General features: G+C 51.3%; 7 protein-coding genes across 7 annotated transcripts; 4 read left to right on the top strand and 3 right to left on the bottom strand.

Moving 5' to 3' along the window:
• Positions 1–127: 127 nt before the first annotated feature.
• Positions 128–3,067, top strand: N7509_005339 (putative RSC complex subunit (RSC1); the record flags this gene model as incomplete). Its single annotated transcript, XM_056629976.1, has 5 exons — positions 128–267; positions 330–492; positions 556–624; positions 707–1,981; positions 2,042–3,067. 5 exons carry the CDS (start codon positions 128–130, stop codon positions 3,065–3,067), a joined length of 2,673 nt encoding a protein of 890 aa, XP_056489278.1.
• Positions 3,068–4,238: 1,171 nt separating this feature from the next.
• On the bottom strand, positions 4,239–6,037 carry N7509_005338 (putative spindle poison sensitivity protein Scp3; the record flags this gene model as incomplete). The annotated part of the gene is made up of 3 exons (XM_056629975.1): positions 4,239–5,552; positions 5,664–5,785; positions 5,881–6,037. 3 exons carry the CDS (start codon positions 6,035–6,037, stop codon positions 4,239–4,241), a joined length of 1,593 nt encoding a protein of 530 aa, XP_056489277.1.
• A 1,138-nt stretch (positions 6,038–7,175) lies between these two features.
• Positions 7,176–11,293, bottom strand: N7509_005337 (uncharacterized protein; the record flags this gene model as incomplete). The annotated part of the gene is made up of 5 exons (XM_056629974.1): positions 7,176–7,771; positions 7,841–7,883; positions 8,852–10,288; positions 10,349–11,093; positions 11,175–11,293. 5 exons carry the CDS (start codon positions 11,291–11,293, stop codon positions 7,176–7,178), a joined length of 2,940 nt encoding a protein of 979 aa, XP_056489276.1.
• Positions 11,294–12,034: 741 nt separating this feature from the next.
• chl1 (DNA helicase) lies at positions 12,035–15,217 on the top strand (the record flags this gene model as incomplete). Its single annotated transcript, XM_056629973.1, has 5 exons — positions 12,035–12,251; positions 12,568–12,734; positions 12,824–13,456; positions 13,525–14,241; positions 14,513–15,217. 5 exons carry the CDS (start codon positions 12,035–12,037, stop codon positions 15,215–15,217), a joined length of 2,439 nt encoding a protein of 812 aa, XP_056489275.1.
• A 384-nt stretch (positions 15,218–15,601) lies between these two features.
• On the top strand, positions 15,602–16,441 carry N7509_005335 (60S ribosomal protein uL15; the record flags this gene model as incomplete). Its single annotated transcript, XM_056629972.1, has 3 exons — positions 15,602–15,633; positions 15,789–15,987; positions 16,217–16,441. The coding sequence occupies 3 exons, from the start codon at positions 15,602–15,604 to the stop codon at positions 16,439–16,441; spliced, it is 456 nt and encodes a 151-aa protein (XP_056489274.1).
• A 614-nt stretch (positions 16,442–17,055) lies between these two features.
• Positions 17,056–18,236, bottom strand: N7509_005334 (uncharacterized protein; the record flags this gene model as incomplete). Its single annotated transcript, XM_056629971.1, has 2 exons — positions 17,056–17,774; positions 17,870–18,236. 2 exons carry the CDS (start codon positions 18,234–18,236, stop codon positions 17,056–17,058), a joined length of 1,086 nt encoding a protein of 361 aa, XP_056489273.1.
• A 932-nt stretch (positions 18,237–19,168) lies between these two features.
• On the top strand, positions 19,169–24,680 carry pld3 (phospholipase D; the record flags this gene model as incomplete). Its single annotated transcript, XM_056629970.1, has 2 exons — positions 19,169–24,507; positions 24,605–24,680. The coding sequence occupies 2 exons, from the start codon at positions 19,169–19,171 to the stop codon at positions 24,678–24,680; spliced, it is 5,415 nt and encodes a 1,804-aa protein (XP_056489272.1).
• Between the last annotated feature and the right edge of the window lie 107 nt (positions 24,681–24,787).

Below are 24,787 nucleotides of genomic sequence, written 5' to 3'. Positions count from 1 at the left end.
TCAGCAAGCGCGCAAAACAACCCAGAGAAGACCTCCTGCACACGCATCAATTGCAACTCGCAAAGCTCACCCCCTCATCGCATATTATCCCATCCTGTTGAGCGCGCATGGTCGCGGGGAATATAACATGGAGTCGGACAAAGAGCGATCGCCGCATCAGCCGGAGGAGCCCGTCACCTCAATTGAGAATGACAGCTCCGTCACGGACGACCAGTGGAAGGCCATGATGGATGTCACCATGGCTATTTACGATTTTAGGGAGCCAGAGTAAGTATAACCATCTTCCAATACGGGATTAAAGCTCAAGAGCTAACTATTCTTGAATGTAGTGGCCACGATCCATCGCGATTGTTCCATCGCAGCGTCAACAAACGTATCGTCCCGGATTACTATGACATTATCAAGGAGCCCGTGGCGCTCAGTATTCTAAAACAAAGGATCAATAAGCGCGAATACAAGTCCTTTTCGGCTTTTGTTCGCGACTGTGCCTTGGTACGCATTAGACTGGCGGTGGTTCTTGGAAACCAAAGCTAACGAGTGCCCCCAACTTTCCAGATCCCCCACAACGCGCAGACCTATAATCGACCCAAGTCTCAAGCTTACGAAGATGCGCTCGTCATCAAGGTATGTAGAGGGAGAGGCCCAATACCTGCCAATAGATAAACACGTACTCCCAGATGCGACTGACACCATCTACGCCCAACAGGATGTCTTTCTTACAGAACTCAAGAAAGTTGCTGCAACAGGCGTGATCGCCGACGAGGAGGCCGTACTCCCCGACCTGGGAGAAATTCCCGAAGCGGATCCCTTGCCAGACGATGATGAAGACGACGAGGAGGAAGAGGAAGGTGGAGAGGGCGAGGAAGATGACGAGGACGATTCTGATGATGAAGGTCGGCGCAGAAAGAAGCCTGGTCCGAAACCAGGTGCTAAGCGCGGACTGAAGGATTCCCAGAAGAATGAGACTGATCCTCGAAAGAAGCGCGGTCGACCTCCGCGCGTCGACACCCCTATGGAAACTCGCATCAAAACCATCCTCAAAGGGATTCGAAAGTTCAAGAGTGCAGGAGGTCATCTGAAAATCGGTCACTTTGAAAGACTGCCCGATAAAGCTGCTTATCCGGACTACTACGTGGAAACCAAGGAGCCGATCGCGATTGATATAATAAAGCGCAAGTCGAAGCGCAAGAAGTATAACTCGGTCGACCACTTCATGCGGGACTTGGATCTCATGTTCAACAATGCGAAGGAGTACAATCAGTCCGATAGCCAGATATACCAAGATGCCGTGGACCTGCAGAACGAATCGCGGAAATTGGCCGAACAAGAAAAGAAGAAGCCCGATAGCGAATATCTCATGGAAGACGGGCGATTCCCATTGCCTGATGGGATCTTGCATCGGGGCGAGTTGTGGAAGGTTGGCGATTGGGTCCATATCCAAAACACAAATGATGTGTCCAAGCCCATTGTCGCGCAGATCTACCGGACTTGGCAGGACGGGGAGGGCGAGAAGTGGATCAACGCTTGCTGGTATTACCGCCCCGAACAGACAGTGCATCACTTTGAGAAACACTTCTATCCTAATGAGGTGGTGAAGACGGGGCAGTACCGTGACCACAGAGTTGATGAGATCGTCGACCGTTGCTTTGTGATGTTCTTCACGCGGTATAGCCGTGGACGTCCTCGAGATCTCGCCCCCGACAAGGAGATCTATGTCTGCGAGGCACGCTACAATGAAGAAAAGCACAAGCTGAATAAGATCAAAACATGGGCCAGCTGCTTGCCTGACGAGGTCCGCGAGAAGGACTACGAGATGGACCTTTTCGATGTCCCACGGAAAATCAGAAAGGTGCCAACGCCGATTAAGCATCTTCTAAAGGAGGACGCGAAGGAGACGGATGATCTCCCACGCCCAACCTGGGGGGCTGACAATGCTCCGCCCGTCGTGGGTGCTGTTCACCGTCGGCCTCGGGATGAGAATGTAAGTTTCCTCAGCATCTCAGAGACATTTCCTCGTGCCTAACTAACCCTGTCAACCTAGGAATCACCACCACCAGAGCCCACACCCTCACCACCACCTTCGCTTCCCCCAGCCCCCATGGCTTCTGCTACACCTCGACAATCCATGGGCCAACCTCTTCCAGGAGCTGGCATGGGTAGTATCACGACACCTCAACTCCAGGCAGCTTCTCCTTCAGCACCAGTCATGGCTCCAACATCCGCAATTCCCGTGCCCCCAGTTGCGTACCAAAGTCCAATGAACCCACAAATGTACCAGGGACCCAACCCACGTCGGCCCAGCAACTTCATCCCACAAACACCAACTGCAGGATACGCCCACGCACACGCTCAAGCCCATGCCCACGCTCAACCTTCACCAGCAGTGCACCCCTACCCAGTCGCACAACCCGCTCCTTATAGCCCATACCCCCCTCGTCACGGTTCCATCGGGGCATCAGCATACAACCCCAACGCCCCCCGTCCAATCGAAGTATACCACCTCAACGACGCCGCCAACGCCGCCATCCCCGCCGACATCCGCTCTCAATTCCACTGCAACGACCTCGGCCAAGTCCTCTTCTTCTCCACCCCTCCTCTAGACATGATCAAGCCCATAGCACTACCCAAGCTCGGCCACTCACTCAAATACCTCGCCTCAAAAGAGGAGCGTCAAAAGAAAGTCGCCGAGCACAAACGCAAGCGTGCCGCAGATAGCAAGGATCGTGACGAGGAAGCGAAACGTCTACGTGCCGATGAAGAAACAGCACTGGCAGCTCGTATCGAGGCTTTAGCCCCGAAAGCAATTAATGCAATGGTGAAGGAGGTTGCGTCTGGAACGGACCAGCTTTATAAATTTCTTTATGAAGAGAAGGCGGATAGTGCGAGGGCTGCGGATATTGAAACTCGTGATAATAGGATGAATGTTGATCGGGAGAATCATCACCATACGGCTGAGATTCAGGCGAGGTCGGCTAATCCGGGTTTTGTGAATCTTAAAGGTGATGCTATGTACCTGGGAGAAGACCAAAGTCAAGGCCAAGGCCAAGGCCGCGGGGAGCAAGCTTGATGGTTGATGCGTTGGAATTGTTCATTTTCTTTTCACTTGTTTCCTTTTGTGTTGATTTGATTCTGTGACAATCATGCACACAACGCAATGTTTCTTTTTTCCAGGTCGAGGCGTCGTGTTTTTTTTTAATTGATCTAGTTGATAACCAAGGGTTGAGGGGCGTTGGTTCAGGAGAAAGAACAGAACATGTATGATTAGGGCTATCTAATAATAGACACCCTTTGCTTTCCTTTTTACTCTTTCCATTCAAGTTATTTTTACCTCTTCTCGCAATCAGACCTCATGGCATAGATTGACTACTTGAGCCAACTACAAAGATAGAAAGACTAGTAGAATTCCGTGAAGCTGCTTATTTGCATATCTCCCATTTATACATGCGATCAAGATACGGAGACGACTCAAAAAAGAAGAGAAAAATTTAACAAAAGCACTGGCAAACAAACTTGAACCGAGTAGAGTAGAGCAAATTGAACACCAGAAAGAATCCCAAGGGTCATTGCACTCATAATGGTCGATCATGGCAAAAATATCACTTGGAAATGGAATGGGATGGGATGGGAACAAAAGATACGGAGTACATAGAAATTGGAAATTTCCTCCGATCACATAAGATCACATAACAGAGTCGAGTAAAGTAGAGTAAAGTAGAGGGAAAGAAATTAATACACAAGGCCAAGCCCAATCGATAGCGGGGCGGAAAGGGGGGAATGAAGAAAGAAAGAGAGGGCGGTGGGTCAAAAAAAACCGATGAGCAGAATCTAGATGAACCGCAGCGAAAAGAAGGAGAAGATTGTGAAAAGACGAAAGATGGTACACAGAATCCGAAGAAAAGCGCACTGTAGTCAGTCTATGATGTTGTGAAGTTGCTGTGAGTTCTTTATATGCCGATTGACACTGTAATCCTGTCTGTCCTCAAGAAGAGAATAACAAGGAAGGGGGGGGTGGGATTCCGCCAGGAAAATGCCGGGTTGAGCCTTTTTTGTTGAATTCCAAGCAAAAAAGAAAATTCTTTTTTTTTGTTGTTCCGAAGCTCCGATGCTGCTGTGCCTAAAACTCCAATGACCTTTTTTTGGTATGAACATGTCCCAGAAAGTTGGACGCCGCTTGGTCCGTGTCGTCATGATTGTAATGAAGAAAGCAAGAAAGTAAGGAAGGAGAGAGAGAAGGCAAATTAAGCATCAGAGGAGCTGTTGCGCTTGTTGCCTTCTTCTTCTTCCATGGAGAAGAGGAAGTCGCTCTGTTCCTCCTCTTCACTGATCTTGTTGGTTGTCGAGGAAAGAGTCCGATCAAGGCGACCTGGGGCTGCTGAAGAGTGCCGAGCAGAGCCTGGGTGGAGAGACATTCCGCCGAGCTGCTCAGAAATCATAGACATAGATGATTGTCGACCGGGGCTAGAAACAAAAGGCGAACCATCATGCGATGCACGGCTGCCGATGGGACCCAGACTAGGGCTCGTCGGGTTCAACGAGGATTCACGGAGAGGAGAGCCAATGTGAGGGAAGGAAGATCCGACAGAACCATCTTCCTTGCTCTGTCGCTGCTTGGCAAACAGAGCACCGAATCGGGATGGGCTGGATGCGAGAGGCGAGCCGGTTTTGGAGAAGCTGGAACTTGTCATGCCGAAACCACTGATATCGCGGTGGCTGGAGCTAATGTCATTGTCGGTCCGGGAAAGTCGACGCAACTTTTCTTGCGGTGTCAGGACATCATCGCGCAAGGCTGGAGGCAAATAATCCTCCTCCATGGGGAAGTTCTCATCCCAATCGTCAAGAGCAGCAGGTCGAGGAACGCTAGACGAAACCATGCGTGGCCGAACGGGGCGCGCGGAGTGTAAGGCCCGGTGACCAAGTGAGTCTTCCGGTGCTGGAGGGGACGATCCAATATTATAAGAGGGTCTTCTTAAGCTGGAGCCATAGCCAACATCACGGATGTTTCGGAATGGGTCCGTAGGGCCCGCTCTCTGTGCCGACGAGGATTCAAGTCCAAACTTCGAAGGCATTGAGGCAGCCACAGGACCATATCGAGCAGCATGAGAGATGCCTTGGCTGTCAAATGAGGCCGGGAGGGGAGCATCGAGGGCTGTGAGATGGCGAGCACTGGGCGACATGGGAAATCGTGACTCGTCGATTGGAGATCCGTAGTTAGAGCCGGCATCGGAGGCCAGCCCCGCGTCAATGGTGGGGATAGAGTCAAAGTTAGGCGCTGGCTGGCCGGTGAGCTCTTCCTGCGTGGGAAGTTGTGCGGTGTATCGGGGCTCTTGGCCGTTCATGCGCTGCTGCGAGAGGACCGAGTTCGTCAAGGCGGAATCCTGATTGACATATGCCTGCGGGTTGACTCGGCCACCCAGATTCAGATGACTACTACCACCACCCATTCCCATACCGCCGCCGCCGCCACCACCGCCGCCAGCATTGGGTCGGTTTACCCGTCGTCCGTCCGGGAGGATGTGAGCGAGAGCGCATTTGGCGCCGAACTTGCAGTTGCCCTAGTGCGGGGGAAACGAACCCGGTCAGTGCTCGGACGATTTGAGAGGTAAATTGGGATATATCAAGTCCTCCAAGATATCACAGAGGCCCTCGAAGGATCGACTACCCACCTTGGAAAAGTATTTGCAGGGAGCATAATCAATGGCAGTATCGGTCGAGTGCAAAAACGGACAAGCGGGGCCGGCCTGACAGGCACCCTGGCGGAAGAATTTGCAGGGAACGTGCTTGGTATCTGCGGAGGAGAACGGAGTAGACGGGTTAGCCGGGTTGGAAGAGCAAGCAATAGGGAGTAGACTCGAGGTCGTGTGTCGTGAGGGGAACACCTACTCTTGTTGCTCGGGTTGGGCGGACTGCGAGCCATGTCAAGACTCGATGGCGTGCGTGAGTGGCCATTCTGGAGCCCAGAGGGCACCGGAAGGGGCGCGCGACCTCTCATTTCGGAACGATTGGAGTGAGAAGGAGGAGGGCGAGAGGCCGTAAGCATCGCCGAGTCGATGGGAAAGGTGGAGGGTGGAGGGGTTGGAGGGGATTTGAGGGGAAGAATCCAGCGGGGGCGGTGTCTGCGCGAGGTGTGAGATCAGCGGTGGAGTGGGTGAGGTGACTACAGTAGATATGAGTAGATACCAGTAGGTACTCGTAGGTATTCGGCACCTGGGGAGAGTAGAATAGATGGTATACCGTATGGGAATAGAGAGTGTAGAAAGAAGAGATCAAGGCAGATGACCGATCTTCTCCAAGGGTTCTCGTTCTGGCCTTCCGAGCAAGCCATCTGCACTGTTCATCTGATGATGTGCGGTCTCGGTTCGCCCCGGTTGCCTCCATGCCAGCGGCCAAGGCACATAACTACATTGCCTAGTGGGTTAGATCTACAGAGTAGAGTGCCGAGTGCAATGTGGCATTATTTTACTATTTTACTATTTTACTATTTAACTCTGTAATGTCTGGTTCAATTGGTGAACAGCTACACTGGGGGTTCGATCTCACAAGAACTACGAGTAGTCAATCGTCCCATACCCAACCCTAGCACTATAATAAGGCTAACGCTAGGCTATCATTTGGGTTGAAACCATCACCCTTTCCACTACCATTTCAGGCATGGTAATGGAAATAAAGTTGAAGATACTAGCAAATACTAGAACCAACCGATCTAACATAGGCAGGGAAAGGGCCCCGGAAAGCACCGTGATATATCTTGGATAACTCCCGCCGTACCCATGTCTCCAGCAAAGTCTACCAAATACTTAGTCTGAACATACCAAGACCACGATGGAAAGAGAAAAGGAGAAAAAAACGGCAGGCTTATATTAATATTCAAACCATCACATCATGCAGATAATACATATTTTACGTAACCTTCTCCCTAAACTTCCGATCCTCGCTGGGTCCCAGTCCCAGTCCCATCAAATCCCGATACTAGTACCCTAGGGTACCGTAGGTAGGTTTCCCGCACTCGCGCGCAATGGGACCGTGTGCAATAAGAGATAGTTAAGTCGCAACGCAAAAGGGCTCCGAGCGGAGCCCAGGCCGAGCCGCAAATCACGCTGGTTGAAATGAGTGGAGCCGAGAATAGCCCGCAACTGTTGTAGCTTCCATACCCGACCATCTCTCATTGGAGCGCGCCTTCAAGCCCCAAAGACTCCTGCAGCCACGTTAGCATTTGCAAACCACTGATGATAACGGTGATAGGGTAATTGTATCCCCAATGGGGTTGACCATACCCATAGCTCTAACACACTCGTATTCTCGGGCAATACCTCACTGCATCGATCCCACATTTCCCTACAAATACGACGGCGTATAGTAGCCTGTCGATACCAGATCTTCCACTCCTGCTCAAGTTGGGACCTTTCCTCCGGGGTTATCTGGATGGCGATGGCGATGGCCGTGGCCGAGGCCTCGGGTCCTCCATTCAATTTCGCTAGATGCGCTTGCATGTCGTCTCGTTCGCACCCTAGCCGCTGTATATCCTGCTGTAGCTCCGCAATTCGAGGTTTGGCCTTCAGGGCCGAGAGAGAAGCACGTGCTTTCTTTTCCTCTGCTTTTATCGAAGATAGCTGGGTCTGAAGTTCGTTGATCTCGGATTTGATTAAGGCGATACTTTCGGGGGTGATGGAATCGGATGGTTTCTGTGGTGTATGGTAGACGATTTGTTTCCCTGCTGTTCGAGATGTGATTTCGCCCTTTTGTTCTAGCTTTTGTAGAATTTTGACGGCTTGGCCTATGTGAGGTTTTTGTTAGTGCCGTGCCAGTTATGCTTTGTATTATTGAACTGCGCAGTCGAGCTCACCTTTTGATACTTTGCCGTGTAAATTTGCGGAGATATCAGTTGCCTAGATTATGATAATGGTGAGGACAATATGTTTGCTGATCCCATTGTTTGCCCTCCCGCAAGTGTTCATTTCATTCGATGTAGGGGACGTACCGAGTAAGGACGACTAAATCAAATCGATCCACGCGTCAGTCAGCATGGTCACTTCTCCGGACAATCAGAACGTACTTTTGTTCGACTTAATATCATCAGAGTCAGTCAAATGAGCCAAACCTTTCATTGAATGCATATGTAGCGAGTAGACTCGACTCACGTAGATAGGTAAGAATCATTGTAGTATCTTCCCAACGTTAGCATTTTTAGAAAAGACAGCTGGATACAGATATCCAAGGGACTGACCGTCTACGCCTCCCACAGGCGCGGTCGCATCAGCTTTGGCCTTACGAGGAGCCATGGCGCTCGGGCTGTCAGAAAGTTTGAGGACAAGACAAGGCTGGGAGCGAGTGTGGTCAAAACCCAACCGCAGATAAGGTAGGGACCAATCCATAGGAAGTCAGCCTTACCATACAACCACAACCCGAGCCGGGCTCACGTAAGGCTACACTATACATAAAGGCTCCAACACATACAACTACAAACATCTTGACACAATGCAACTTGAATAGAGTTTGGTAATTCATAACGATTTACGCCTCGCGTCTAGAAAATCAATACAGCCGATCAACCATATGTCCAAAGGCCCCCAGGCAGCCTCGAAATCCTGAGCGTAAATGCAAAATATGTGGGAAAACAGCAGCGAAGACGAAGACGACGACGACAGACAGATACGCCTCCCGGACGGCGATTGACCTTTTTTTTCTCTTCTCGAAAACCCCGGGATTAAGACATATATAAAAAAAGATAATGATAATGCAAGATGTAAAACGCCCACAAATCCTATCCAGAACCTCTCACCCGGGGTATCACATCACAATCTAGAGAAAGAGGGTCAGTATTACAAAGTTTTTTTTGTAGTTCGAAGTAACTTACGCAATCACTGTCCTTGTTAGCACTAGGGACTCCCATTTCCTCGAAGGTCTTGGGGCCTTTACTGGGGGGCTGACCAGCTGGCTTTGGTGGCTGAGCGGCGGCAGGTCGTTGGGTCGGCGGTGCTGACTGCGGCTGAGGTGTAGAAGATGCTGATCCTCTAGATGGCAGGCGTGACTCCTGGCGTGGGGGGAATGTGCCGGAAGAAGGAGAGCCAGTCGAACGAGGAGACGCGGGTGCTCGTGGAGATGGTATAGGACCACCGTGAGCAGAGACAGGAGTTCGCACTGGTATGCGATCTGGCGGAACTCCTTCGAGTCGAGTAGGGCGTCGTCGGTCAGCACCCGGCGGCGGAACCGGCGCAGAGTACCCAATGTCCACCCGGGGTGTTCCAGTAGGGCTGATCATACTGCCTTGGGGACTCAATGGTCCTGCAGGCGCGCTTAGTGGAGTACCAGGGCCGGGACGGCGATAATCCATCGGCGGACCCTGTCCATAGGATGGAGTCCGGGAGCCAGGGCCAGGCGGGCCACCGTACCCTGGACCTGGAGGACCATTGCGCAAGTTTGGGTTGACGCCAAATGCCGAACTGGGTCGGGGATCGGGCATTTGGTAATTGGGCTGACCTGGCGGACGAGGGCGCGACATTGGGCGATCCGGATATGGGGCAGCAGAGGAGGGAGGGTCAGACAAGGTCATGCGGGAGGGATCTGGCATCTCGATGTTTTCGGGTGTGGCTTCCAAAGATCCTCCGCGTTGGTGAGCAACATAACGTGTTGACTTGATTCGAGAAATCGCAACCTTCTCGTGGTCCTTTCGGGAGAGGGTCTTGGAGCGAGAAATGCTGTCAATTCGACCAGAGGCATCTTTATTTCCGCTGGCGGCAGCCTTGGCATACCAGCTTCGAGCCTCTTTAATATCACTCGGCACGAAGATACCGACTTCGTAAAAGTATCCCAGGGCAAATTCGGCTGTAGGGAGACCGCTCTGAGCCGCACGCTGGGCGTATGTAAAGGCCAATTCATCGTTCTTCTCGAAGACACCTTCGTGTCCGCACAGGAACCATTTGCTAATGGCCATCTCTGCCTCAGGCTCACCTTGGCGTGCTGCAAGGGCATTGTAATGCAATGATAATGCGGGGTTGAAATCACAACCAAGCTGGCATAGCTCATATGCGGCACCCATCTTCACTTGTGCCTTTGCGAATCCATTGAAGGCAGCCTTTTCGATATTGACGCGCGCGGTGTTGAGGTCGGCCGGCAAGAAGGCCTCTGGGACACTGACTTGGGGAAGCTCACGAGCACAGAGCATGCCATATACGTAGGCACCCTGCGGCGCATTTTGATCACAAGATTGTGCAGCTAAACGAATGCACTCAAGTCCTCGCTGGAAATCCTGGCGCTGACCATGCTGACCAAGAAGGATCATCATTCCGAGGCGCTGAATATCTAGTTAGTCTCTCTGTATTTCATTGCAACGGGGGCACAATGGAAAACATACGTAGTATGAAGCAGAATCGGACATTGCAACACCCCGCTCGTAGTGTCTAATTGCCTTCTCCGGCTCTCCTGAACTTTCGAATTGCATTCCAATGCGGTACTCTGCGCGAGCATAGCCCTTCTCTGCGGCTCTAGAATAGCATCGGAAAGCTTCCTTCCGATCAACCCGGAAACCGAACTTGCCAAATTCCAACCACATTCCCTTGATAAACTCGGCGTGAGGGTGGTGCTGCTCGGCCAAGAAGCTGACAATGTTCATAGCATCAGTCTTGAGCTGTCGTTCCACCTGAGGTGTGTGGGGACGCGGTGGCTGCGTGAGGGACAAGCGGTCCTCGTTTTGTGCGGCCACTTCAACAAAGGCCAAGGTATCTTGGGCCCAAGTAAGCTGGACTTCGGGGTCGGTGGTCGACAAAATAGCTGCGCGGTGGCGCTCCAGGTTGGCTTCCCGCTGCTCATCGGTCGGAGGGACATTGGGAGGTGGATTCCGCAGGACGGGGAAGGGAGAAAAGTTGGGATGGTCCATAGTATCGTAAGTGGCCGATTGCGCGTAGGCGCCGTGGTCGTAGGCCTGAGCCTGTTGCGCTTGGCCCCGGACGGAGGCGGCGGAGGAAGTTCGCTCGGGGAATTGTGAGCGAAACTGCGCAGGCGAGGGCGCAGGAGGTTGTTGTGGGCGGCGGGGGTCGCGAGCATGATGTTCCAGTTGCGCGATATTATCCTGCATGTTTTCGGGAACTTCAGGCATCACCCTGGTCGGACGGATCAGTACTCTCACCCGCGGCATTCTGAGGGACTCTGGTGAACGTAGAGAAAGGAAACATGTCTCTTACCGCTGAGGGGAGGGGGAGATGACCTCTGGCATGTAAAAGTCATCCTGACCCCCTGGATACCAAGTCGCACCGGCACCCGCTCGAGGCGGGGGACCACGACCCTGCGGCGGTCTGTTCATGGTACTAGTAGGAACTTGGAATGAATGCTGAAATTCAAATGGTAAAAGCGCCGGGGCCTGGGAAAGGCTCTTGGTGGAAGAGCATCCGCCGGAGCAGGGGACGAGGGGTACAGAGTAGAAATTAAAGAGAGTGTCCAGGTGTGTATGGGGGGGGTGGAGGGGGTGGTGGAGGGGGAGATGATTGAAAGGAGGGGAGAAGAAGCAAAAGGAAATAATAGTTCGTCCGCCAAGAGGGACACAATCCACTTTGGCTAGTTATACTCCGTACTCTAGGGGGACCCCACGTTGGAAATACTATGGACTAGTACCCAGCAGTGCCTAAATTGAGATTATGATCACCCTGCTGATTATTGATGACACAGCTGTGCCCTTTTGCAAGTTTAAATTGGGACGCGCTTACAGCTGAGACGGTGTGGGAATACGGTATTTATATACAAATAATGATAAGACCGACGCGCTCAGGCTGTCCAGATGCCGCAGCTTTGAACTTTCATATTATATGGAATATTCCATGTACTTACACGGAATACTCCATACCTATCTACAAAGAACTTGCCTCTTGAAATTCCCACACTCAGCCCCGGTCCTTCCGATCCCCTGAGGTTGCACCGCACTGGAGCATGTTTCTCCTGGAGCCTTACCGGCTCCACTCAACACCGTTTTATTTTTATCTCCCTCGATTTTCCAGAAACACTGCGCGCTGATCCCCCGTGGAAACAGCCCTGCGCCTGCGCCTGCGCCATGGACCTGAACCTGGACATGGACAAGGAGCTGCAGGATTTCCATCATCCGTTTACTCCGTACAAGATCCAACTGCAATTTATGCAGGCCTTGTACGGATGCCTGGAAGATGGTAAAGTCGCCGTATTCGAGTCCCCCACTGGTAAGTGCGCGACGCTAATTCCATCCACCTCCCCCCTGGTTGTTTGCTTCGGGTCTGACAGCGGGTGCAGGTACCGTAAGTGGCCCCCACCAGGCGAACCGCCATCGTCATCCGAGCCATTCCAATTAGTCCGTGCTGCTGCTGCTGCTACGGCCGTTGAATATCGGGACCATGGAATGTTTGAACTAAAGATGGCCCGGAACTCCAGGGTAAATCGTTGAGTCTGATCTGTGGCTCCTTGACATGGCTCCGAGACCACAAGCGCCAGGCCTTTCAAGAAACATTGGACCAGGCTGCATGTATGTACTCCAAGCTCCAGTCTCCAAGCTCCAAGCTCCGATCCGAGATTAAGTCCTACCCCCTATTGCGTCATGTCTCACATTGGGTTTAGGTGACGATGATGAGCCGGAGTGGATGATCGAATTTGCCAAGCGTGATTCTCGTCGAACCATTGCAGAGAAGCGACAGCAGTTTGAATCACGACTGGCAAAGATCAAACAGGACGAGGAGCGCCTGAAGCAGGCCCAGGATAGCCAAGAGCGGCCCCGTAAGAAACAGGTACGAGCCACTTTGTTATTGTTATTGTTTACCCCAGAATGCAATGTAAATGGAAGCCCGGACCAACAATCCATTAGCGAATTGAAGAGCCGGCAGCAAAGTCAAAGTCAGCTCCCAACGATGATGAGCAATTCGTTCTGGACGACTATGACAGTGAAACCGATGAGAGGCAAAAGGCAAGCCAGTCTGCCGGAGTTGATGGTCTCTCCGCCAGCACTCTCGCTCTATTAGAGAAGTACAAGGGACAGTTTACATCGAAAAAGCCCGAACAAGATGAGGAGGATGACTCGGTCAAGATCTTCTACTGCTCGAGAACCCACTCTCAGCTCAGCCAATTCGCGGGAGAGCTACGTCGTGTCGCTTTCCCGTCCAGCATCCCCGGCGATCCCGAAGCCGAGGGCAAAGACGATCTCTCAAAGTTGGAGGAACGCGTCAAACATCTATCCCTAGGATCCCGAAAGAATCTTTGCATCAACCCTAAGGTTCAAGCGTTGGGGAATAGCACGGCAATTAATGAGCGATGCCTCGATCTCCAACAGCCAGGTGTTGCTGCCGAAAAGAAGTGCTCTTTTCTCCCTTCAAAAGACGATGAAGCACTCATGCTTGAATTTCGTGATCATGCCTTGGCAACAGTCAAGGACATCGAAGACATTGGCAAAGTAGGACAGCAAGTCGGGATCTGTCCCTATTACGCATCACGCTCGGTCATCAAGCATAGCGAGGTCAGTACCTTACACCTTCCCATCTCATGAACCAATTATTCAAAACTAGCTCACATATCCCGATATAGATCGTGACACTACCATATCCTTTACTTCTCCAACGATCAGCTCGCGAGGCTCTCAATTTATCCGTCAAGGGCCATGTAGTGATCATCGACGAAGCGCATAACCTAATGGACGCAATTGCCGGTATCCACTCCGTGTCCGTCTCACTTTCGCAACTAGAAACCGCCATGTCACAATTAACGACATACGCGCGCAAATTCAAAACTCGACTCAAGGGTAAAAACCGCAGTTATCTTGCCCAGGTTATTCGACTTGTCGGCTCTATTGCTGGCCATCTTCGCGGTATCGCTCAGCAAAAGGGAGGAGCGCCAGAAGGCTCGGTGCAATTTTCTGATCTTATGGCTGGTAAGGGTGTTGATCAGATAAATCCCTACAAGCTCTCCCGGTATCTTCAGGAAAGTAAGTTGGCGAGGAAGGTTGATGGGTATGTCGAGTCTGAGTCTTCCCAAGAGGCTCAAGGGCAAGGTCAAGGCCAAGTTAGTCGGACAAGAGATCGGACAACGGTTCCCGTTCTTTTTCATATACAAAGTTTTCTTTTGCCTTTGATGAACCCTTCAGAAGAAGGCAGGCTGTTTTACCAAAAGGGTCAGGATGGCGTACTGTTGAAATACATGCTTCTTGACCCGACCAATCATTTCCGTGAAATTGTTGAGGATGCTCGGGCTGTCATTTTGGCCGGTGGCACGATGTCTCCTGTTAGTTTGGCCGGCTACTTCGCGGTGAATTATGTGATATACTAACCCATTTCCCCAGATGACGGACTACATGAATCATTTGTTTTCATATGTATTACCCGAGCGATTGGATACTTTTAGTTATGGCCATGTTATTCCATCGACCAATTTGGTTGCACAGTCATTAACGAAAGGGCTGCTGGGCTCGGAATTCAACTTTACTTACGAGGCTCGAGGGTCGGAGAAAATGGTAAGCGACCTGAGATTCTAGCCGGCAACGCTTCTATCAGTTCCCCTTTTGACGATAATTAAATAGATTACCGATCTCGGACGAACAATAGCCACTTTGTGTCAAGTCATCCCAGATGGCGTTGTCGCCTTTTTCCCCAGCTACGATTACCTGAGCCAAGTGGTGAATGTTTGGAAGAAACCCATTCCGAACGGAAATGGCCAAACCACATTCGGTCTGATTGAAAAGAAGAAGAAGATCATGTACGAGTCTCGCGAAGCAGTTACTACTACCGATACGTTGCTTCAAGAGTATACCGAAGCCATAGAATCTGGATCGGGAGCATTGCTCTTATCTGTGGTCGGAGGAAAATTGTCAGAAGGAATCAACTTCTCGGATAAATTGGGAAGAGGTGTCTTTATCATTGGACTACCTTTTCCCAATATCCGCAGCGCTGTCTGGCAGGCTAAAATCAAGTATATCGAAGAGAAGACCTACAAGCAGCATTCGGGATCAGAGTTGGAGAAAAAGGCCCGGGCTAGTGCGGCGGGAAAGGATTTCTACGAAAACGCTTGTATGCGCGCTGTCAATCAATGTATCGGGCGAGCTATTCGGCATGTCAATGACTATGCGGCGATCGTGATGATTGATCGGCGCTATGAAACGCCGCGCATTCAAGGTAAGCTGCCTGGATGGATTCGAGGCAGTCTTGTTTCGGCGGCGACAGCGACAGCTCGACCAGCCCAGATGACCGTCCAGCGACTTTCCAAGTTCTTTGCGGAGAAATCATAGCTCTGTTTAGAAAGTGGAATATCACACCCTACCATATTTAAACAAAATTCAAATTTCGGATGTCACCACACAGTCACTTTTCGCAGTCAAGAAATCTAGTACGCACATGATACAAGTCAACATCAACAATGATGTATACAAAGCCCTAACGGGATGTGACGTAACGTAACGCAATTCTGCCAACATAAAGGTTCACCGCTTTAGAGCGGTACGACACCTCCACCGCCTCACGTGATTAACTGCAGCCCCAGTAAGGGTTTGACCCTATCACGGGATTAGCGAAGGGCCTAGCGCACACTGGTTCACCATCAGAGTCCGAAGATCCACGACCCCTTCAACGCCCATCTTCAAACCGGTCTTGTCGAGCACACCTCCAACGACAAGATGCCTACCCGTTTTTCGAACACGCGGAAGCAGTGAGTCGCCTCCCTCCTCGCCATTCCCCGAAAACACAGTGTGCGACAATTTGCGATGAATTTCGACATCGCCGGCGCACCGCACCTATTCCCGCCTTGCAACGCCCAGGATAGATACAGGATACAGGATATACTGACATTCTTTTCTCTCATAGCCGCGGCCACGTGTCCGCCGGTTACGGTCGTGTCGGCAAGCACCGCAAGAGCCCTGGTGGTCGTGGTATGGCCGGTGGTCAACACCACCACCGTACCAACATCGACAAGTACCACCCTGGTTACTTCGGTAAGGTCGGTATGCGCTACTTCCACAAGACCAAGCAGCAGTTCTGGAAGCCCACCATCAACCTGGACAAGGTACGTTACCTCGAAAATTTCAATCGAATCGATCTCCGCCCGGAACGAGAAGCAAGCGAAGCTGGATGTGTGATTGTGTCTGTGTGAGGATTGGGAAAAGAATGGCTACGGAAACGGGAAGCAACACAACATGAGAACACATCATGCTGCAGCAAGCCAATCGAAGGGCCGAATTGGGATATTCAAAAATTTATGGTTGGCTGACTGGAATTTTTTTTCTCGAATATAGCTCTGGTCTCTCGTCCCCGCCGAGAAGCGTGATGCCTACCTGAACGGCTCCAAGACCGACACCGCCCCCGTCATCGACCTCCTGCCCCTCGGTTACTCCAAGGTCCTCGGCAAGGGCCGTCTCCCCAGATCCCCGTCGTCGTCCGCGCCCGCTACTTCAGCCGTGACGCCGAGCAGAAGATCAAGGAGGCTGGTGGTGTTGTTGAGCTGGTCGCATAAGCGTTGATTCGATGTTTTCTTTGTTGGAGAAAGCGGCGTGAATCGGGGCAACGGTCTTGTGGAGGATCAAAATCTCTCCTATCCTATTAGTGAGGAGCCAGGACGATCGGAATCTCGGAAAAAAGAGCGCCATGAGTTGAGATGGTGGGCTCTGGCGTTTCGAAAAAGAAAAAGGGTTTTTGTGTATGCAATAAGAAGCATAGCATGGCCTCCGAATGCCCTTACGATTTCACAATTGTGTTAAACAAATACCATAAGGAGGAATTTTTCAAATGTCTTGTGCCGTTTGATTTAAGCTTCGACAAGTTCACTTTTAGGCTCACACTGAGATGAGATTTTGACCTTGACTTTACATGGGTTGAATTAATCGCAGATAATCTGATGCGGAATAGCTGGACGATTAGCTGCAATGCTAGCCCCTGCAGTCCTTAAAGTTGTTCCGATTCACATTCAGCTATGTGGTGTCTACGTAGGCAGTTGTAGTTTGGGAAGACTTGAACTTCTAGAAGCAACCAATGGTGTCTATCCCTGGAGGTAGCTATGCAATTGATTCGCACCTGGGCATATACTGTATTCTAACGAGATATATGTATATATGTAGTCTACATCATCCATCACTATCTAGATCTTCGATTCTCGCATAGAACCCCTCCGCTCTTTACTCTCATCGCTCGATGCGAGCGTCTCACCAATGAAACGAATAGCCTCATCAACCATGTTAGCAGTGACCTCATGACCAGCAGACTGATCAATAATATCCTCGAAAGTCACACCGCCGTCTCCAAACCACCCATTGGCCGCAATAGCCTTTTTAAACCATTCCAAGAAGACTTCTCCGCGGTGATACGGCACAAGCTTATCGACACCGCCCGATATATTCAGAATGCGCTTACCCGCGAGGCACCGTGTCAACAGCGGTCGAAGTGACTGCTGTTCCTTGTCCGTCGGCTCAGGCAACGGCCCTTCACGCGGAAGGCCACAAGAACCGGGGTCCATGGGCCCAAGCATCAAGCTGGCAGGATCGTATTTCTTGACGATATCGACGAAGGAAGTTGGCAATGCTTCTGAGCCTAGGATCTCTGATCCGGGCGGAGTTGACTTTGTCCATGATGGCAACTTGGAAAGTCGGGCGCGGTCCATCATTAGATTGAGATAGTCGGGACATCCGATTATGATGACGCCTGAGGTCATTCGGGGATCATGGAGCAAACAGCTCCAGGCAGCGTGGCCGCCTAGAGATACGCCCAGAACTAGGTTCTCTGAGATGTGATGTTCGTTTTTAGGAAAGACGTATGATTCAAGATAGTCCATCAGTAAAGATGTATCTCTAGCGGTTCCCTCTATAAACCCCTTAAGCGTTAGTTAATCTATTTCTTTTTCCAAGGTTCTTATACACTTGATCAAGTGTACCATGTAGTATATATCCAGGACTCACGGAAAACGGAAAACATATCCTGCGCATGGCGGGGATTCCCCTGTCTCCAAGCCTCATTGGCCAACGGATCAACAAGTCTAGCACCATGATTTCTCTGGTCGAACGAAACAGCAATTAATCCCTTGGTTGACGATTGGGGCTTGCTATTCCAGTCGCCAATGGCGGACGCTGCGATGCCGGACATGCGCTCTTGCGTTGCTAGTCGAGGATGGAGTAACCAGAGACAGGCGACATTCTTGGTCTCGGGTCGAAGCTCTTCAAGTCCGAATACTGTTACTGAGATACCGGCGATTGCGTAGATGTTTCGTGAGACTGGTGTAGGTGCAGGACGACCAGAGTCGTCGAGAGTCTTCATGGGATCAGTCATTGTGGTTTTGTGGCGGTGGCGTGAGTATGATTGATCAATTGATGTAGGTTCAATTCGACAGTCCTCGTGCGGTTGACAGTCGGAATCGAGAAAGGATGTCTATGAAGAAGTAAAGAATGGTTTGGCGGGGAACAAAGTGTATTAGCGAGGCGACTCGGGTATATCGCGCCTGAGCCGAGGGTTCCTGGGTTATTACTAGCAGTACGGAGTCCTACTGTTACAGTGGTTAACCACAGTCTTGCTGACTCCACATTTCTTAACGCCGTAGCAAGACTAATTCCGACCATTGAAGAAGATCTGACAGTCCTCCTGGATCTTTCCTACTCTCTCCTATTACAACTCTTTCTTACTACTGCCAATATCACTCCGTACTCCGTGCTTCTAATCTATTATAATCTATTAATTACTTGGTTTCCACGTGACCCTGCCTCAGGCTGAAACGAATGCCCCAAATGGCAAAACGAAAACCTTCCAAGCTTAAGTGTCTGGAACACTAAACACTCCCATCAGCTATGATTTGATCAGACCAAATCATTCATCTCAAAGATCGTACTTCTCGCACTGGACTGTATCTGGAGCTTTTTTTTAGTATCGGTATCCGTACTTGCATTGCACTCCCCTTTTTTCCACCGTTGACCGCCCACTTGACTGTCTTGGCGGGCCTGTCTCCAGTCGGAGACGTTCTGATGGGGCGGAACTCCACCGCAGGTGCGAACTAATTTGACTACCAACGCTCCTTTAATGTCAACAGTCGCGTGTGCTACCCCCCTCCCCCATTGAACACACTGCATTTGTGGACATCGACCTTAGAATGCCCGCGACAAAATTCGATCACCCCCGCTAGGATCTCCATTGACCCGGAATGTATGTGAATCCCACTTTGGAACGTGGCCGTCAGGAGCTGCAACTAATGATCGTCTCGCAATAGAACCATGACCGACACCCTGTTAGCCTCTGCCCCTCGGCAGGAGGCTGATCGCGACCCCGAGACAGATAAATCCAAGAAACCCGAACCCATTTCCGTCTCGAAAAGCGGGAAGCTGGCCTCCCCGTTCCCTTCTCCCACCGCAGCCAATCGACCTGCGTCGCTCAAGACGACCCAACCATCTGGGGCCGCGGAGGAATCCAAGAGTTCGGAGACTCGGCAGATCTCAACGGGGGCCGACGGAATTCTAGAGAGCAAGGAGAACCTGCGTGCATCATCGACGCAGCAAGACTCCCCTCGGGAAAGACCATCCCTGAGCTCTCGATTGCCCAACAGATCCACCACCGATGAAAAGCCGCCGTCCTTGAAACGTCACAAGCAGCAAACTTCGATATCCGGCCAATCCCCTCCCTCTCGCGCTCCGAGCGTCGTCCAGTTCCAAACCGCAGAAAACGATGCCTCAGAACTGCCCCCGTCGCAGCCTCAATCCCGTCCCGCCTCTCTATACGGCGATGATTCGGAACAGACCAGGGGAAGACAATCGTTTATGAATAAGATCAAATCGTTGGCTGCATCTCCTCCGTTTGCATCACACTCGCGATCTGCTAGTGGACCTAATATAGGGGAAATCCGGATTCCCCCAACTGATTTGCAGACCCCGGGCTCTGAGCGTGGCGATTTTCGTTTCCCGGAGCCTCTGCCGGAGGAAGGAAGTGATATCGACGCTGATGCCGAGGAGAGCGGTGGGGAGCAACGTGAAGCCCCGAAGAAAAAGAGAAACTTCCGCCGACGACAGACCCAGGAGGAAGAAAGTGGAAATCGCACCGCTCCTACGACACCCAAAACAACCCGCCGGCCTTCTTTCCACTTCTCGTCGTCCTTTGCACCATTCGAAAACTATCGGACCAATCTTTTCCCGCGCAGAGCCAGCACCACGGACTTCACACCACAGCAACGAGAAGGTGTATCCGAAGATGAAGGCCGTGACAGGCTCACTAATAGACGGAAAAGACCTGGTTGGGGAGGCACTCGTGGTATGACATATGTGGGTCGACAAAATGATGCGCAAGGTAGCCAGGACGAGCGCCCAAGTCACTTACGGCGACTCACCGGATTTGCCGGGCCATCTGAGAATGCAGAGAGCCTCACGGCCACTTGGAAGCGCCATCGCAATGAGCGAGGAACTAGTGCCAGTGCCCAGCGATGGAGACAGATCAAGGCCGGCTTCAAACTAATTGGTCAACGCCGCAAGGTTGATAATACAGTGGACAATAAGAAGTCTGCAGAGTTGCTTGCCGAGCTGGCCTCGGCCGTACCAGCGGCTCTGATTCTGGCGAGTGCCTTCCAAAGAGATGAACATGGAAGCAAACGAATTCCAATTCTCCTAGAACAGTTGAAGGTCCGTGTTACAGATAGCCGCATTGATTCCCACTCTGGCGATCGCCATCTCGTGTTTCGGATTGAGCTCGAATACGGAAGTGGTATGACGCGGATGAAGTGGATCATCTTTCGAACGTTGAGAGACTTCGCAAACTTGCATCTCAAGTACAAGCTCCACCTTGGTACCCAGAAGTACATCCAGCTACGGACTAGCGAGAACAGCCCCAACATTCCTCGTTTCCCTCGAAGTGCTTTCCCTTATATGCGAGGTGTCCGGGGCTTGGAAAGCGAATTCGAAGATGAAGAAGAAGATGGAGGCTACGAGACCGGCAACGAAACGGCCCAGAGTGGTACTGAACGAGCTGGAAGGAAGAAAAAACAGACTCAGCAGCACCAGCGTCGACCTTCTGCCGGTATTGCTCGGAGAAAGTCCAGCATCACGAATCAGAACGGCGAGTCGGAAGCAGGCGAAGGAGCTGCCGGGAAAAGGGAAACATACCCCGAGAGACAACGCAAGAAACTTGAGATGTATCTGCAAAAGATGATCCGTTTCTTAATCTTCCGGGCAGACAGCAATCGTCTGTGCAAATTTCTTGAATTATCTGCACTCGGCGTTCGACTTGCTGCTGAAGGGAGCTACCACGGAAAGGAGGGCTTCCTGATCATTCAGTCATCCAAGGGCCTCGATTTCCGGAAGGCTCTGACTCCATCTCTCATCAAAAAGAGGCATTGGCCCAAGTGGTTCCTGGTTCGCCACAGCTACATCGTTTGTGTGGATTCACCAGAGGAGATGAATATCTACGATGTTTTCCTCATTGATCCTTACTTCAAAGTCCAGACACAAAAAATCAGCCTTCGTAACCAGAAAGCAAAGGATCTGGCGAAATCGGCCAAGGAATCTGCGAGACATCCTCAACACCACACACTCCGACTGGAGAATTCTGAGCGCAAGCTCAAGCTGCTGGCAAGAAACGAGCGTCAACTTCAACAATTCGAAGATTCGATCCGCTTCATGGCTGCGAACTCCCCGTGGATGAAACACAATCGGTTTGATAGTTTTGCGCCAGTACGGCAGAAATGTTTCGCGCAGTGGCTCGTTGATGCTCGTGACCACATGTGGGTGGTTTCGAGAGCCATCAACCAAGCAAAGGATGTTATTTATATTCATGACTGGTGGCTGAGCCCGGAACTCTACTTGAGAAGGCCTGCTGCTATCAGCCAAAAGTGGCGATTGGATCGTCTGCTCCAACAAAAGGCTCGCGAGGGCGTGAAGATTTTCATCATCATGTACCGGAACATCAACTCGGCCATTCCCATCGATTCGGAGTATTCTAAATTCTCCCTTCTCGAACTCCATCCCAACATCTTCGTGCAACGATCCCCGAACCAGTTCCGCCAGAATACCTTCTTCTGGGCTCATCACGAGAAGCTTTGTCTTATCGATCACACCCTGGCTTTCGTTGGAGGCATTGATCTGTGCTTCGGACGTTGGGATACCCCCCAGCATCAATTGACGGATGACAAGCCAACTGGTTTCGAGACAACAGATATGCCTAAGGACTCAGACCACTGTCAACTCTGGCCCGGAAAGGATTACTCGAACCCTCGAATCCAGGATTTCTACGACCTGGACAAGCCGTACGAGGAAATGTATGACCGAAATGTCGTTCCTCGAATGCCGTGGCATGATATTTCGATGCATGTGGTCGGCCAGCCTGCTCGAGATCTCACCCGCCACTTCGTTCAGCGCTGGAACTATATCCTTCGTCAGCGAAAGCCTACACGCCCAACTCCTTTCCTTCTGCCGCCTCCGGACTTTAATGCAGGTGACATGGAGGCATTGGGTCTGGAGGGAACTTGCGAGGTTCAGATCCTGCGTTCTAGTAGCATGTGGTCAACCGGAACTCCGGATGTTACAGAGCATAGTATCATGAATGCCTACGTCAAGTTGATCGAGGAGTCTGACCATTTCGTCTATATCGAGAACCAGTTCTTCATCAGTACCTGTGAGATCGAGGGAAGAAAGATCGAGAACCTCATTGGTGATGCTTTGGTGGAGCGAATTGTCAGAGCAGCCAAGAATGAGGAGGCATGGCGTGCTGTCATTGTCATTCCATTGATGCCAGGTTTCCAGAATACCGTGGACAGCGAAGGCGGAACAAGTGTGCGTCTAATCATGCAGTGTCAGTACCGCAGTATCTGCCGTGGTGAGACTTCTATCTTCGGACGTCTTCGTGCCTTGGGTATCGATCCGGAGGACTACATCCAGTTCTTCAGTCTGCGAGCTTGGGGCAAAATTGGGCCGCAGCAACAGCTGGTCACGGAGCAGCTGTACATCCATGCCAAGTGTATGGTTGTGGATGATCGAGCTGCCATCATCGGATCGGCCAACATCAACGAGCGATCCATGCTGGGTTCTCGAGATTCAGAAGTTGCCTCAATTGTGCGAGATACCGACATGATCCAATCCACCATGAATGGCAAGCCATACCTAGTTGGCCGATTCCCGCACACGCTTCGCATGCGTCTCATGCGCGAGCATCTTGGTATTGACGTTGACGAGCTTTTGGAGCATGATTTTGCCACCGAAGAAGAGCTGCGGAAGATCCAGGTCGTTGAAGAAGAAGGTTCCCAACCGGGCAAGGGCAAAGAGGGACCGGACTCGGTGTCCTCCATGATTGAGCGACAGGATGAGCGTGATATGATCGATCGTCGCCACCGCATTCAAGATGAGTTTTTGTCTCGCTCGGAAGGCATGCACAGCTTCAACCATGATGTAGACTGGGAACAGGGCAGCAACCCCAACCTCAAAAGCAACAGGAAGCTTACTGCCGACCCGCGTGTTACTTCCAACCCCGAGCACACTAAAGATGTGGATGGCGAGGGAATTGACAACTTTAAGGTTATTGAACAGGCTGGACTGGGCGTTGGTCGTGACTCGCAAATGACGCCAGGTGGTAGAGAAGCTTTGCTTTCACCCATCGCCTCCGAAGGCAAGGGAACCATTGGTGAGCCAAAGCAGGCTCCTCCCCAACAGAAGCCAGCCCGGGCTACGTCAACTCGCAAGGATGGAAAGCTTGGATCTTCCGCCGAATCTGAGACCAACACCAACTCTGATAACCCCTCGAATGGCAATGGCAATGGCAATGGTAATGGCCACGGTGCATCCGGGTCCTCTAGCCGTGAATCAGAGTGCGGTGGTAGTGCCGGTTTAATCGTGTCTAAGGAAAGCTACGACAATTCCAGATACGGACAGCCATATGTCCCCGATCTAAAGCGCATCTTCGTCGACAAGGATTGCATGAAGGACCCCTTGAACGATGCATTCTATCTCGACACATGGCAAGCCGTTGCAGAAAAGAACACAAAGGTTTTCCGCTCCGTATTCCGCTGCATGCCTGACAGTGAAGTCAAGAACTGGAAAGAATACAAAGAGTACGCCGCATACGGAGAACGCTTCGCAGAGATCCAAAGCAACAGACCCAATGCCCAGCAAAAACCCGCCGGACCAACTTCTCCAGGTGCCGCTTCGGTCTCAGTTGGCTCACCCACATCACCCACCAGTCCCAAGGCAGAGAATCCCCAGACTATCAACGAGAAACTCGAGGCCACTCACAGTGAACCCGAGCGTCCGCATTCCGAACTTCTGAACCAAGAAACCCTATCGCCGATTGACGAGAAGGCCGCTCTCAAGGTAGCATCCGACCCGCAGCTTGTATCAAGCGGTCAGAATGGGGAGGATGGTGCTGCGGCCGAGGAGGAGAAGCCTCGCTCTGCCTCCGTTCACGTCGATTACTCCGAGGCTGTTAATCTCAACGCTTCTCAATCTCGCAGACGTCGTCGCAGGGCTAACACTAGTGGTTCTAAGCGGGAGTTCCATGCTTCGGATGAGGTTATGGACTCTGCTCGAGCAGAGGATCTTCTAAATAAGGTTCAGGGCCACCTTATTCTTTGGCCGTATGATTGGTATGTTTACCCTTCGTTTTTTCTTTCTTTCTGCTGTTTAGTGGAAAAGGAAATTGTTCAAATTGACCAATGCTAATATTTCTCTCTTTTTTCACAGGCTCGAAAAAGAAGAACAAGGTGGAAACTGGCTATACGCTCTTGATCAAATTTCCCCTCTGGAAATTTATAACTAATCTGGTTCATATTCTTATCACTTGCACCGAACGAACGGCCCTGGCGTCCCGTTTTTTGACAACTTGACTTTGTCAAGCGCCATTTTTCAAATCCTCCCCTCATTCTT

The sequence above is a fragment of the Penicillium cosmopolitanum genome (genome assembly GCF_028827165.1).
Source record: "Penicillium cosmopolitanum strain IBT 29677 chromosome Unknown utg000006l:49.0-5199605.0:1.0-5204138.0, whole genome shotgun sequence".
Taxonomy (NCBI): Eukaryota; Fungi; Ascomycota; class Eurotiomycetes; order Eurotiales; family Aspergillaceae; genus Penicillium; species Penicillium cosmopolitanum.
This window is presented reverse-complemented; position numbering and strand designations above follow the sequence as displayed.